This window comes from Phoca vitulina, unplaced genomic scaffold (genome assembly GCF_004348235.1).
Source record: "Phoca vitulina isolate PV1807 unplaced genomic scaffold, GSC_HSeal_1.0 scaffold41, whole genome shotgun sequence".
NCBI classification, from domain to species: domain Eukaryota; kingdom Metazoa; phylum Chordata; class Mammalia; order Carnivora; family Phocidae; genus Phoca; species Phoca vitulina.
Genome location: NW_022589744.1, coordinates 12,051,535 through 12,065,082, shown reverse-complemented (window position 1 = coordinate 12,065,082; position 13,548 = coordinate 12,051,535). Strand labels below are relative to the sequence as shown.

At 54.4% G+C, this 13,548-nt stretch overlaps 1 protein-coding gene across 2 annotated transcripts; it reads right to left on the bottom strand.

The window, feature by feature from the left end:
- Positions 1-955: 955 nt before the first annotated feature.
- On the bottom strand, positions 956-5,751 carry UBALD2 (UBA like domain containing 2). Of its 2 annotated transcripts, none has more exons than XM_032429887.1 (3): positions 5,571-5,751; positions 5,140-5,202; positions 956-1,352 (listed from the first exon to the last, which is right to left on the bottom strand). In XM_032429887.1, the coding sequence occupies exons 1-3, from the start codon at positions 5,688-5,690 to the stop codon at positions 1,032-1,034; spliced, it is 504 nt and encodes a 167-aa protein (XP_032285778.1). In that variant the 5' UTR covers positions 5,691-5,751; the 3' UTR covers positions 956-1,031. The 2 variants fall into 2 exon arrangements, with proteins under 2 accessions (XP_032285778.1, XP_032285779.1); XM_032429888.1 differs by having other exon boundaries at positions 956-1,349.
- Between the last annotated feature and the right edge of the window lie 7,797 nt (positions 5,752-13,548).

Here is a 13,548-nt window from a genome sequence, read left to right as displayed (position 1 = left end):
GGACCCAGCCGGTCCCATCAACCCCCTGGTCTGGACACCCCTTCTCCGAATATCCAGACCAGCCACATGGCACCGAAGCCCCACCCCCCAATCACAGCACACCAGGAGCCCCACCCCCCCCTTCCCAAGGAGAGCCTGGTTTCCTACCAAGGCAAATAAAGGCACCGCAAACTAGGGAAGTTAGAAAAGTCTCTTTTAAGTTTTTAAATTAAAATTTCACCCTGGTGAGATGATTGATCTGGGAAGTAAATCCAAGGCAAGCTCTCCACTCTGTCGGGTGGGACACACAGTGGGAGAGACAGGGTGGCCGAGGAGGATCAGGACCCCTGCTAGGCAGAGCCTGAGTCTCTGGCCCAAGCCAGCTCTTTAGTTCTGCGCAAGCCCCGCACATCTGGCTGGCGACGGGTGACACCAGAAGAGACCCGGAGCTGCAGGGCCCCTGAGGAGCCAGCCACGGAAGTCCGGTTAGGGAGAGCTCGGATGGCAAGGGGCCTCCACACCTTCGGCCGACGGGCGCTTCAGGGAGCCCCTGCTGTGGAACTCCTTGAGTGGATCCACGGTGGTCCTCGATTCCCGAAGGCGTGACCTCCGAGAGGCAGCTAGCAGACCCCTCATGACTGCAGGATCACCCCACCTGGCTTCCAAGCACCTGCCCTGGGACGAGGGGTGGAGGGAAGGGGTGCTGGCCCAAGGGGACGCTCTGGCCCTTCCCTGCCGACCCCAACACCTCGGTCAGCCAGCCCCATTCTCACATACATTAGTTATATTTATATTTTCATATATATTATAGTTATATATTAAAAAGAGAAAAAAACTTGTCTGAAGAGAAACTCCTGAAGGACCCAAGTGGCTCAGGAAGTTTACTATCCCTCCCCAACCCACAAAAATTATTTTATAAAATCTTCCAGTGCGATCTTCAGGAAACCCCCACCCGCCCCGGCTCCCCCCACCCCGGCCCTCCTGTGTCCCCACGACCCTGGACTGCCCCCCCCCCGCCCCAGCTCCAGCCCAGCGCCCGGCAGCATCCAGTCTCATCTCTGGCCATCCATGGCAGCCATGGCTTTCTGCTGGGCGCCACCCTGCTGCGCTCCGGGGGGCCACGTGGGCTGTGGGTGGTGGAGGTGGTGGAAGCTGTGGGCCGTGGGGGAGGAGGGCGGGATCCAGGCGGCCTGGTGGCTGGGTGGGGACGAGGCCCAGAAGGGGCTGAAGCTTGCAGGGGGGGAGCAGGCCACGGCCGTCATGGGACTATTGCTGCCCTGCAAGCCCTCGGAGGCACGAAGCTTGGAGAACATGGCCAGTGCGTCAGGGAAGTTGGGCGGCGTGGCAGGTGTGTTGCTTGGGGTGCACATCTGCTGGGAGAGAACACAGGTGTCGGGAAGGTTATGGGCACACGCCACCCAACTCTGAGCCATGCCCAGTGGACCCCCACCAGAGCCTACGGTGGGGCTCACCCAGGCCGGCCCCTCCTCCATTCCCATTTTCCAGTCCACGGGCGGCTTCCACAGAACAGAAGCACCCTTCTCGCCCTGAGCCAATACAAACAATAAAGACAAACCCCGACAATTTTTATCAAAACCAAAGAGTGTTTCCTGAATGCCGGGCAGGGATGCCCCCGAGCAGTGTCCGCAGCAAAGGGTTAATTCCAACCAGAAGCCAGGCTGCCCGATTCAAGTGAGGACAAGGGAGCAGCCCAGGACACCAGCGCTTAGCGCCTCAGCCTGGGTAAGAAACCAGCTGGCGCCCTCAATAATCCGCCCTCAGATGTTCCGAGGTTGTTGGTCAAAGGAAGGCAGCCAGAGGCAGGGTCTCCCTCCGCTGCTCAGGGAGGAGAAGAGAAGCCGCACCTTCCCAGCGTCTGGGCTCACTCCACACTCTCAGCACCAGCGGGCAGACCTTGGAGGCTCTGTCTCATGATCCCAGTTGTCACAGTGCCCGGGCACAGATGAGGAAACTGAGGCCCGGAGCTCAAGTCGACGGACCAAAACACACCCGCTGCAGGCCACAGGCTGCGGAAGATGGGATTCCTGGGCTCGGATTCCCAGGGCGGTGAGGGGGCCTCCGAGGCCCCAGCCCTTCAATCTCTAGCCAACCCTGACTCGTCTGTGCTTCACGCCTGGGCTCCCCGAGGACAAAAACCAGGGATTTGGGTTTTCTGTGTCCCCAGCATCTCCTCCGTGATGCGTTGGCGGGATGCCGGCAGAGTCTCAGCCTGTTCAGTCCCCTCAGCCCTCCTCCTGGGGGTACTTACAAACACCCCAACATCTGCTGTTTTCTGCCACTACCCTGGGAGGGAAACTCCCCGAACTCTCCAGTATCCCCCACCCTTTCTGATCAGGGACCCCAGCCGGGAAGGGCAAGGACTGGGGTAGGGTGCTGTACTGTGACTGGCGCCCCCCCACCCCCAGCAGCATGGTGGGGCCAGGGGGTGCCACTCAGAAGTCTCTCCCAGGACCCTGGGGAAGAGGCAGCAGAGAGCAAGGCCTACACAAAGCCCGTTCTGACCTCACAGCAGCTTCTCCCTTTCCCAGGAAGCCAGGGAGTCCTTCTTTGAATTTCTCCTAATTTTAGCAACACCAGCCCCTCCCCCAGGCACGGGGCTGGGGGAGCAAGATTCTAGGGCTCTTCACCTCGCAGAGGGAGCTTTTCACAGCTCTGCAGTTAAATCCCAGCCAGAAATGGGGAGGGAGGCGCATCTGTCCTGTTAACTGGGCCAGCACCCTATCAGCAGCCAGGGAGCTCCAACCATTGTCTTCCTCAGGGGCGGCCACGGGAGACCCAGCAGGCCTGGCCCCACCCAGACCACTTCCCTCCTCCCTCCACTATTCCCCGCCCCCCACCCCAGGGCTGACTTCTCGGCAGCAGGAAACAATGAATGGGGGGTTGGGGGGAGAGGCCAATTGCATCACAGCATCGTGACTTCCCCAGTTGACCAAGCCAGTGAAGCTGGTCTCAAGAACCACCCTGCCGCAGAGAACGGCCTGGCTCGCCTGGACCGGGGGCCTCCTGTGCCCACCTGGCTGTGTGAGCTCAGGCAAGTTCCTTAACCTCTCCGAGGTTCGCCCTACTTCGGTAAAAGCAGGGGTTTGGACCAGATGCTTGCAAAGCCCCTCCAGCTCTTTGCTTCTAACAACTATGGACGGAGCCCACTGCACCCTGCTTCCAATCTAGTGCCTCACTCCTCTTCTCAGTGCCCCTCAATTCAACCCGGAGCCCCCCCTGTCTGGGAGGATGCCTCCAACTGTGTGAATATACAGTAACGCATGGGGACAATCATTTATCAGTTACTCGTGCCCTGGGGTCACTTCTGGTATTGCTATTATGCCATCACTGTTGTCTTGCTTTTATTTAACTTTTTCCTTTGTCTCTCCCAAAAAACTACAGACTCCTTGAGGGCAGGAATGGCATTCTCCACTGTGCTGATGAAGTACTCAATACGCGCTGTATTGATGGATACACCGATTATAATATCTGTTACAAAACCGGCCTTGAGGGAAGCTTTAAGAGATTATAATCCCTGGGCGCCTGGCTGGCTCAGTTGGAAGAGCATGCGACTCTTGATCTTGGGGTCGTTGAGTTCCAAACCCCATGTGGGGTATAGAGATTACTTAAATAAATTAAAAAAAAAAAAAAAAAAAGATTATAACCCCTTGGGATTTGCAGAGAAAGAACAACGAGGTCTAAAGGGGCCAGTAGTCCCCGCTCTCCCGGGTCAGCCTCCCTATTCACAGCATCGCAGAATGGCTGTGCCGGAAGCCCCTGGGTTTTTTCGAATGGCCACAAGCTGGTGGAGCAAACCTCAAGGCTCTTTTGAGAGAGAGGAGGCAGGGTGCTCCCAGGCTCTGCTGCGAGGTGGGAGCCAGAGCTTTCCCATGGTCAAGTGCAGGGGAGGGTCTCCTGGAGATGACCCCTCTTGGTTTACAAGGAACCTGGCCTTAGCTGCCACGGCCCTGCAGCTCCCCCAATTCTCCCACTGTATTCCAGTATGTTTTTTGTCTTTTGATTTATACACAGCATGAGCCATTCCAAGCGGAAAGCCGGTTAAAAGGTCAAGAAAGACCCTTCTACTTGTCCTTTGCAACTAGATGAAAACAGGGCACCAAGGACAAGACACAGCAGAGGAACCATCTCAGCTCCTCCAGGAAAGGCAGCAGCTCTGAGAAGGGAGCCACGGGTAAGGACACCAAGTGTTAAAAATGCCAAAAATGCACTCTGAAAGCCACAACAGATCTCCTGGGGAATAATGTTTTACAATCCCTATGGTGGAGCCCAGTCCCTCCTCCCCCAGCAGAGCTAATAGGTAACTAGGGGGATGGGGTGGGGAGGGGAGGGGAAGGCATTCAAGCTTCTAAAGTGAAAGCCATGTCCTGTGCCCCCGGAAAGCAGAACACCCCACTGGCCAGGAGGGCAAAGGCTCAGGCCGAGGGGGCCAGCTTGGGAAAGAGAAGAAAGCAAATCCAGACCTGAACCGCTCTGTTTCCTGTACTTTCTGTGTCTTTACATACTGAAATTAAATGCAAATTCTTGTCCTTATCTTGTCAAAATCCCTCCGTCCTCCACACTCAGGGCAGGTCCCTTTTCCAACAACAGGAAAGAGAGAACATACCTCTCTGGGTAGAGCCTCGCTCCCTGAGCCAGGGTGGATTTATCCCTTTCCTGTTCCCTGCAGAGCTGGCTTGTTCGGATGCGGGGCTACCACTCCGACAGCAAGACGGGGCTCCCGGTAAACACAGACACCCCAGCTCCGGCGCCCTCAGGCCCTTCACTCGGGCTCCCAGTTCCCCCAGACTGAGTAGTTATTATCCGAGCCCCCTCCCCACGCCCCGCCACCCGCTACTGCCCGGCCACCCCGCCCTCCTGCCCGCTCGCCCCGGGGAGCGCGGCCGGCCCAGGCCTGAGGTGGAGGGTACGGCAGCCCGGGAGGCCGGGCCCCGAAGTTGGGCGAGCCGGCCGGCCCCGGGAGCCGCTCTTTCCTGGAAGACATTTTGGCTCTTTGTTTACATCGCGGCGCGGCGCTTCCCGGCAACATGGCTGTCACCGCCGGCGGCTGACAGCGGCCCCCCGGCCCGCGCCCTCGGCCTCCGGTGGGCTGCGGGCCGGGGAGGACGCCCCAGCTCCCCGCCGGCGCCCGGACCCACTTACCATCTGGTGGTGGTGGTGGCTGTTGGGAATGTTGGTTTCTTGGAAAAACGTGCTCAGGGCGGTCTGCGGACAAACACAGCGGCAGGGCGGCGGTTAACGGGGCCGGGGCCGGGACGGGAAGCCCCCCCCCCAACCACCGCCCGGCCGGCCCGGCCCCGCGAGCACGGCTGCTCCGCGGTGTCCCCTCGGACAGCCCGGCCCGGCCCGCGGCGCGCCAGGGGGCGTCCCCGGGCCGCGCGCCGGTGTGTGTGGGGGGGTGCCGCCGGCAGGGCCCTCCGCGCCGCCCCCGGCCCCGGGCCCGCGCCCCACGCGAGACCGCGCGGCCGCCGATCGCCTGGCCGGGCGACATAAATAGAGCTCCCCGTCCCCGGCGGCGCGCCGCCGGCCGCCCCCGCGCCCCCCCCCCCCCCCGGGCCTCAGCCCGCGCGCACCTCGAACTGCCAGTGGGCCGCCTGCAGCAGCTGCTTCGCCTGGTCGGCCGCGCAGCCCGCGGCCAGCACGAACTGGTTGATCATGACCTGGTGCCGCAGCTCGTCCATGTTCACCGACATGGCTCCGGCCGCCGCGCGATCCCGGCTCGGCGGCCGCGGGAGGCCGGCCGCCCTCGGCTCGCGCTCGCCGCCGCCCGCCCGCGGCCTCCGGACCCTCGCCGCCCGCCGCACGCCGCCCGCCCGGCGAGTGTCCCGGTCCGGCTCCCGCGGCCGCCGACACCACAAACAACGGCGCGGGGCGGGGCCGGTGTCCAACGTTCGGGGGCCGCGAGTCGCCGCCGCTGATTGGCCCGCGCCGCTCGGCCTGCGCCCGACTCTGGTGCGGACGTTCGATTCGAATCCTGCGGCCTGCGGCCCGCACTGTTTCTCTTTTCGCCCGGTCGCGCCCATTGGCGGAGGTCGGCGCCGTGGGGCTGCCCGGCATTGGTCGGCCGCTGTGTTTTGGCCCGTCCGGGCTCCTGGTTGGCCACGGCCGGGAGTTTGGGGCGGAGCCGCGCGCGCTGATTGGCCTCCCGTGGGCCCGTTTGAACTCAACTTGAAAACCTTGAGTGTCTGCTGATTGGCCGAGGGCCCTGTGTTTGCTGTTGTAGGCTTGGGGGTGGTGCGGCCAAGTTCATTCATTACTTCATTGAAACTGAACATGCTCAGCTGGAAAAGCAAGACAGAGTGGCTTTGACTCATTTCCTCTGAAAGATGTGGTCATCTCGAGACACAGAATGATCAAAATAGAAAACAGACAGAGGCTTTGCAGTTGCTCAAGTCCCAAAATTGTTTATTTTTTTAAGACTTTCAAGCAGCTCTACTTTTTTTTTTTTTAGCCTTTTATTGAAATATAAGGTACCCGCTTTCTGCCTCCTTTCAGTCACTATCCTTCCCAAAGGCCGAACAGTCTCTTCCTGGTTTTTAGACCAAAAACTTTGCTCTCTGAAGATGTAAACCAATGTTAACATACACTAAGCATAGTTGCAAAGGGGAAAAATTAGTGACTTTTTCAGTCATTAATATCCCAAGCCGGGAACTTTTCTTTTTCTTAAATCGCTTGACCTAGCTGCAGTTTTAATTTCTACCATCTTTCTAAAAATAGTGTTTCTAGGGGCGCCTGGGTGGCTCAGTTGGTTAAGGATCCGCCTTCAGCTCTGGTGATCCCAGGGTGCTGGAATGGAGCCCCTTGTCCAGCTCCCTGCTCAGCGGGGAGTCTGCTTCTCCCTCTGCCCCTCCCCCCTTGCTCTCTCTTCAAATAAATAAATAAAATCTTAAAAAAAAAAAACAGTATTTCTATACGTGCATTGGCTCTCAACCCTAGCCATTATTTATTTTTTTAAAGATTTTATTTATTTATTTGACGGTGGGGGAGATGGTGAGGGCGGGAGCACGGGCGGGGGGGGTGGGGGCGGGGGGGGGTGGGGGAGGGAGGGGCGGGCTTCCCGCCGAGCAGGCGGCCCAATGCGGTACTCGATCTCAGGATCCTGGGATCATGACCTGAGCCGAGGGCGAACGCCTAGCCATCTGAGCCACCCAGGGGCCCCCAACCCTAGCCATTTAAAAACAAGATTTGTTTATGTGTGCTGAGCTTCCATCTTCTGGATAAGGATGTGACCTTCAGGAGTGCCTGTCTGGCTCAGTAGGAAGAGCATGTGGCTCTTGATGTTGGGATTGTGAGTTCGAGCCCCACCTTGGGTGTAGAGATTACTTAAAAATAAAATCTTAAAAACAACAACAAAAAAAAGGGATTTGACCTTCAGGGCTGTGTCTGGGAATTGTAGGCGTGGGGAAAGAACTAGGAGTTGAAGCAGATGGAGGAAGGGGCAGAGAGGTTACAAAGGTAAATATTGCTAGGGATTCACTGTTAGAATTTCTGTTTCTGAAAAACTTAGCAAGTTTTGGATCTGAAATAGCAATCCCACGGTATATTGAAATTAGTTAAGGATCTGCAGAATAGGACGTTAGAAGAAAGCAAGCCATGGTTCTATTTTGACTTTGCCTAAAGTGAATGTAAGTCTCTAAGAAAACTTGACCATATAAAAAATAAAATATAAATAAGAGAAAAAATTACACCCGATGTTTATGTACTGATGAAAAACAGCCTCGGGCATTATAATGAGCTTGTCCCATTTAGTTAGTCTTTTTGTTTGTGTGCTTGCTTGTTTGCTTTATTTTGAAGGGGAAGGAGTCAGCTTTTTGACTGCTTCTTTTGCCATAATAAGGCACACATGGGCTGAGCCCCAGAGTGTGGCTGGAGAGTCAAGTACAGCTTGCAGCCCTTCCCTTCCAGTAATTGCAAGGTGAAAACAAAAGTGAGCAGCCAGCAGCTTGTATTGCAGGGAGCTCAGCCCCAGAACAAGGAAGTACTGTCATTGTGGGGTTCCAGTTTTCACAAGTACATACAGGTGGCAAGCATGCCACGGCCATGAGTGGTAGGATTTACCTGGGCAGAGGCATTTCAGCCTGCAGGATCCCTTGGGTCTTGATTAAGAAGTTCTCCAGGAAAACCAGCGTCCTGAAAACACCAAAATTGCCACCCCACTCCCTCCACACCCCCAGAGAGAGGGAGAGCAACAGAGCTCTGTCTCTGATCTTGCTGTGAGAGGTGGGAATGCTCAGTCAATACTTTGGCTTCTGAGAATCTGGTTGGAGATGAATTCGGGTATGGCTTCCCCTTCTCAGGCTGGTTAACACAGGAGTGTCCCTGTCCTGGGAGCGCAGGGAGAATGAATGAGGTCATGTTTGTAGAGGGCTTTGAGCTGCTGGGATGAAAGCAACTCTCCAAGTGCGAGGTATTATTAACCGAAGGTATCATTATTTTAATCTGAGAGGACAATGTGCGGCAGGTAAAACAGAGCAATAAAAACCTGCCCATTAATAACAAGTCAAACAGTGGTAGCCTCAGAAGGAAGAAAATCCTCGTTCCATCAATGGTCTGAGCTATAGAGGGAGCCGAGACCTGGAAGAGAGACGGTCACAGCCGGTATTTCCTGGGGCGGCTCCCAAGGATGTTGTGAATGTAAGTCGGGGAGTGGGTGCTGAGACAGGCAGCAGTGGCCAGACCACAACAAACCACCACCACCTACCAAGCACTTCCTGTGAGCCAGGCACCTTTCTAAGAGTTTAATGTCAGTGAACTCATTTCAATCTTCACAAGAATCCAGAGTCCCATTGCACAGCCGGGCAGGTAAGGCACACAGGAGGGGAGGAGCCTCCCCAAGGTCACAGTAGTAAGAGGTGGAGTGAGGCACGGTGTGGGGTCTGGTTCCAGAACCTCATGGTTACCCCTTATGGCTCGCCCCCTTCCTTCGTGCTGGAGAGGTTGCCTTTTCCACACAAGGGCTGTCAAGGGCACTGGGATTTCCACTGGGGATACTTGGACATGAGTGAGCCCCCGATGGGGAAAAGGGGACACCAGCTGTCTTTGTATCTTCGTATTTCTTGTTTCCCTATTGCTGCTTCAAGTTGCCAGAACAAAGGGACAGGTGGCCAGGAGAAGCAGAAAGAAGTTGGGGGAAGGCGAGGGAGGGTGCGAAGGATGCCCGCGCCAGCATGAGAAGGCAGCACGAAGGCCAGCAGCACTGAGGCCCCCCTGGGCAGCTGGCTGAGGCTGGACGGTCCGGCCCGGGAAGCGGGGGCTCAGGTGCTGACCGGTGGGATGGCTCCCTTCCCCTGTCTTGGACTTCCAGTGCTGCTCCTAGCTTTTGTTTGCTTCCCGCAACCTATGTTGTGCTACTACTTTTCAGTGAAAATTGAAGCTATTTCTACTATAGATAGTAGGGTAGGTAGACCTTGCTGCTTCGAAGCATTAGTTTTTTTTCCCTAGTCTTTCTCCTTAAAGAGGATGGGGGCTAGTGCAGGAGTACTCCCTCTACTCCAGGCAAATCCCAGTTCTCCTCTGTGATAATTGAGATTTATGTCTATTGAGAATGTACTATGAACCCAGCTCTGTGCTAAATCCTTTGTTTGAATTACCTTATTTAACAGCCCAGTAAGGTGGGAACTGTGCCTATCCCCAATTAGCAAGTGAGAAAAGCAGGGTCAGAGGGGCGCCTGGGTGGCTCAGTCAGTTAAGCGGCTGCCTTCGGCTCAGGTCATGGTCCCAGGGTCCTGGGATCGAGCCCCGCATCGGGCTCCCTGCTCAGCGGGAAGCCTGCTTCTCCCTCTCACACTCCCCCTGCTTGTGTTCCCCCTCTCGCTGTCTCTCTCTCTGTCAAATAAATAAATAAAATCTTAAAAAAAAAAAGAAAAGAAAAAAAAAGCAGGGTCGGAGAGGTTAAGTGACTTGCTCAAGGTCACTCAGCTAGCTCCGGGTGGAACTGAGCTCTGAACTCAGCATGTGTGTTTGCCCCCAAAGCTGGCACTCTTAAATATCATAATCTACTTTCTATCCCTGCCTAGCCCCTGGCATCCACCTTATCTCCTCCCTTGGTGTTACTAGAAAGATAGAAAAGTGTGTCTGGGTTGTTGGAAGTAGCAGGAAGGTCAAAGCCATTCTGCAAGTGATGAGTTCATGCTGGTTTACACCAGATTACATTTTCACCAAATGTCACGTGTCCCCCAAGGGACAAAGGCCATACCACTCCCAACGTAGTAAATGGCATTTCCTAAAAGCGGCACTTGGGGCCCGCACTCTGTCCTGCGCCAGCAGCTGGGTGATAAGGTGGCCCCACCTCCCGTGGCCAGGTGTGTCTCATGGTAGGTGAGTCTCTGACAACCTTTCGAAGGGACACCGGAGGTGGGGTCTTTGCCAAAGGGGAGAGAAAGGCAGGGTAGAGAGACAACTTTCTAAGGAAGGTTCTCCTTCTCAGGGGCCTTCGATTGTCCGCTTGGACTCAGGCTCCCAGCCACTTCCTCTCAATGGTCTAGGAATTGACTGGCGTGGAGCCGGGCCTCTGTAGCCTCACCCTTGCATTCAAAAACGTGGGAGATCCGTTGCTATGGCAGCTGCTGACTTCAAGTTTTGAGGCAGCCTTCTTACCTGACCCACCCTTTTTTTTTTTTTTTGAGAAATATATCACACACCAAGAGTTCGTATATAACCTCTGCGCGGTTTGAGGAATAATGAACAATCACCCACGTACCAACACAGAACCTAAGATGTCCAAGACTAGTACCTTTGAAAACTCTCACGTGAGCCTCCCCAAAAGCATACCTTCCTTTCCTACCCAGACCTTAATCTTCAAATTTGCATTAATCATTCCCTTGCTTTTCTTTGTCCTTTACTCCTGTATGTATGTATCTCCAAACAATGCGCTGTGGGTGTGACAGATTGATTCTTTTGCATACGTGGTTCACCCCTTCTGCCCTCCATCCCTCTCTTCATTAACTCTGCTGGGTGAGCTCTGTGGACCCCGCGCCCCCACCCTTTACCAACATGGGTCTCTTGCAAACAGGGCTGGCTCTCTTGTTCTCTCTTCCATGACCCCAGACAGCAACTCTGATCCAAACTAGCAATCATAGATGGTAAGAAGATAGGAGGGCTCCTTGAGGGAGGAAGAAGTGAAGCTGGGAAGGATTCAGGTAGATAGAAAGGAGAATGAAAGGAATTTTCAGAAGGGAGAACAGTACGAACCAAGGCACAGAGTTACTTTGAAAGCGAGTTCATAGCAAGGAGTTTTCAAGCATCTTTTGGGAGACATAGGGTGGGGGCGATGCTAAGCTTGGATAGGCAAGGCTTAGAGTGGACCCTCTGTGGGCTGTGGGGCAGGAGGGGGTGGTTAGTATCCTTCCCTTTGTTTCAGAAAAATGGCTCATGCTTTTGCAAGGTGGTGCAGAGACTCCTCAAATTAATCAGGTCAGGCTAAGCTATGTTCAAGTAAGTACAATCCTAAAATCTTACTTCTCACCAATACAAAGTTTGCTGCAGTTGGGTGACTCTCAAGAAGAACTGCCCTCTGGGCAGTGACCTGATGACCCCGACTGTGGGAGTTTCCACGATCATGAAGCTCCCACTTGATAAAGCCCTTGGGTGGCTGCCTGTTTTTATAAATAAAGTTTTATTGGAACCCAGTTACCCTTATTTGTTTCTGTATTATCTATGACTGCTTTTGTACTATAGCAGAGCTGAGTAGTTGCAGTATGGATCACAAAGCCTAAAAGGTTTCCTAGCTGTCCTTTGCGCTGTGTGGAACATTCCAGCAGGCAATGTGAGCGCTGGAGAGTCGAGCCTTGGCAGTTACATGTTTTAGCCAAAAAGTAACACACCTCTGTTCACGGTTCCTTGTCCAGAAGAATCACGTGGCCTCTCCTAATCCAGGGGGAAGCAAGAGATAGAGGAGACCAGGGTATTGATGAGCATTATTACCATCTAACTGCCATGTGGCTTTTCCACAGGCGCCAGGCTGCTGGGCAGCGAGGATGAGCCTATTTTCACCTGCTTATCTCTAAATCCCAGAGGCCCAGAGGGAATTTACATGGCCTACGACTCGAGCAGAGCGGAGGGCAATGTTGAAGAGGTCTGGAGTTTCTGATGAGTTGCTGCTTGAGGTTTCAGGAATTTTCAGGAACACAGGAAGTCAGGGCAAGTCCTGGAAGAGACGTGTTTGGTTAAAATAAAGTCCCTGATCTTTTTTTTTTTTTTTGCAAGTTTGGCAGTGATAGGTGCCCTTCTCCTCTAGGAACACAGGGCACCTTGGGGTGAAATTTGGACGTGTGCTATTTCCTGACCCCAAAAGCCCAAGCCACACTGATCATTTTTTGGACCAAGCACGGGTGCTGTAAATGAACCCAGGGCAGCGTTCTGCATAAAGAGGAAGGAAGTATTTACCGAGAACGAGAGCACTGCGTTGTACACAACAGAATTGGGAAACCACCAGAATGTGCCTCATCACCAGCAGTGCCCAGGCCTGGCCTGCCCCTGAGCCCGGAGAGCAGTCAGAGAAAATCCCTCGTCCTGCCCTTCGGCAGCCTCCAGACCAGAGCTTCCCCACTGACCAGACTGGGTACGGAGCCCAGTCAGCAGAAGGGACTGCTCCAGGAGATAGGGCGTCTCTCCAGGCCTGAAGGCAGTTATGAAGCACAGCGTCCACAGAGAATATCTGCCAGAGCTCTTGGAGAGAAGTTTAAGGCCAAAAAGGATTTCTATAGACAAGAGGACATGGAGTGTCAAAGGGCTTGTTGAAAAATGGCCCCAAAGGAAAAAAAAAAAAGGTCCTAGTTCAGATAAGGGGATGATGTAGAAGGAAGTGGGTAGGAGAAGGAAGACAGATTAAATATGGAGGGAGGCAAGGCAGAGGTGGGGCTGGAGGGAGGGCCCCGGGCATTGCCCTTTATTACTGCTGCCGCTGCGGAAGGAACCACTCTGCGAACTTGGGGACCAGCAGGCCTGGTACTGGGACAGGTTGCCTATGGAAGCTGGTAGGACAGGCAGTCTGTGGGGAAGACCGGGGGCTTTGGACTCAGATGAACCTCAGGCAAGTTCCTGCTCCCGACACCTTCTTGAGGGAGCTTCGGTTTCCCCACCCAGGAAATATAACAGTGCTAATCTCTTCGGCTTGTTTTAAAGATTCAATGAGATAATCCATTCAAAAGTGCTTGGATGGAGTGATTGCTCAAAAATTATTATTCTTGGGGCACCTGGGTGGCTCAGTCGGTTGAGCAACCAACTCTTGGTTCCAGCTCAGGTCATGATCTCAGGGTTGTGAGATCGAGCCCTGCATGGGCTCTGTGCTCAGGGGGTAGTCAGCTTGAAACTCAATCCCTCTCCCTCCCGCCCCTCCCCCCCCACATGCTCACTCGCTTTCTCAAATAAATAAATAAAAATCTTAAAAAAAAAAAGAAAGAAAGAAAAATTATTATTCTTTGGGGCACCTGGCTGGCTCAGTCAGTAGAGCATGCGACTCTTGATCTTGGGGTTGTGAGTTTGAGCCCCACATCAGGTGTAGAGATTCCTTAAAAAGAAAAAAAAATCTTTTTTTTTTTTTTTTTTTTTTTT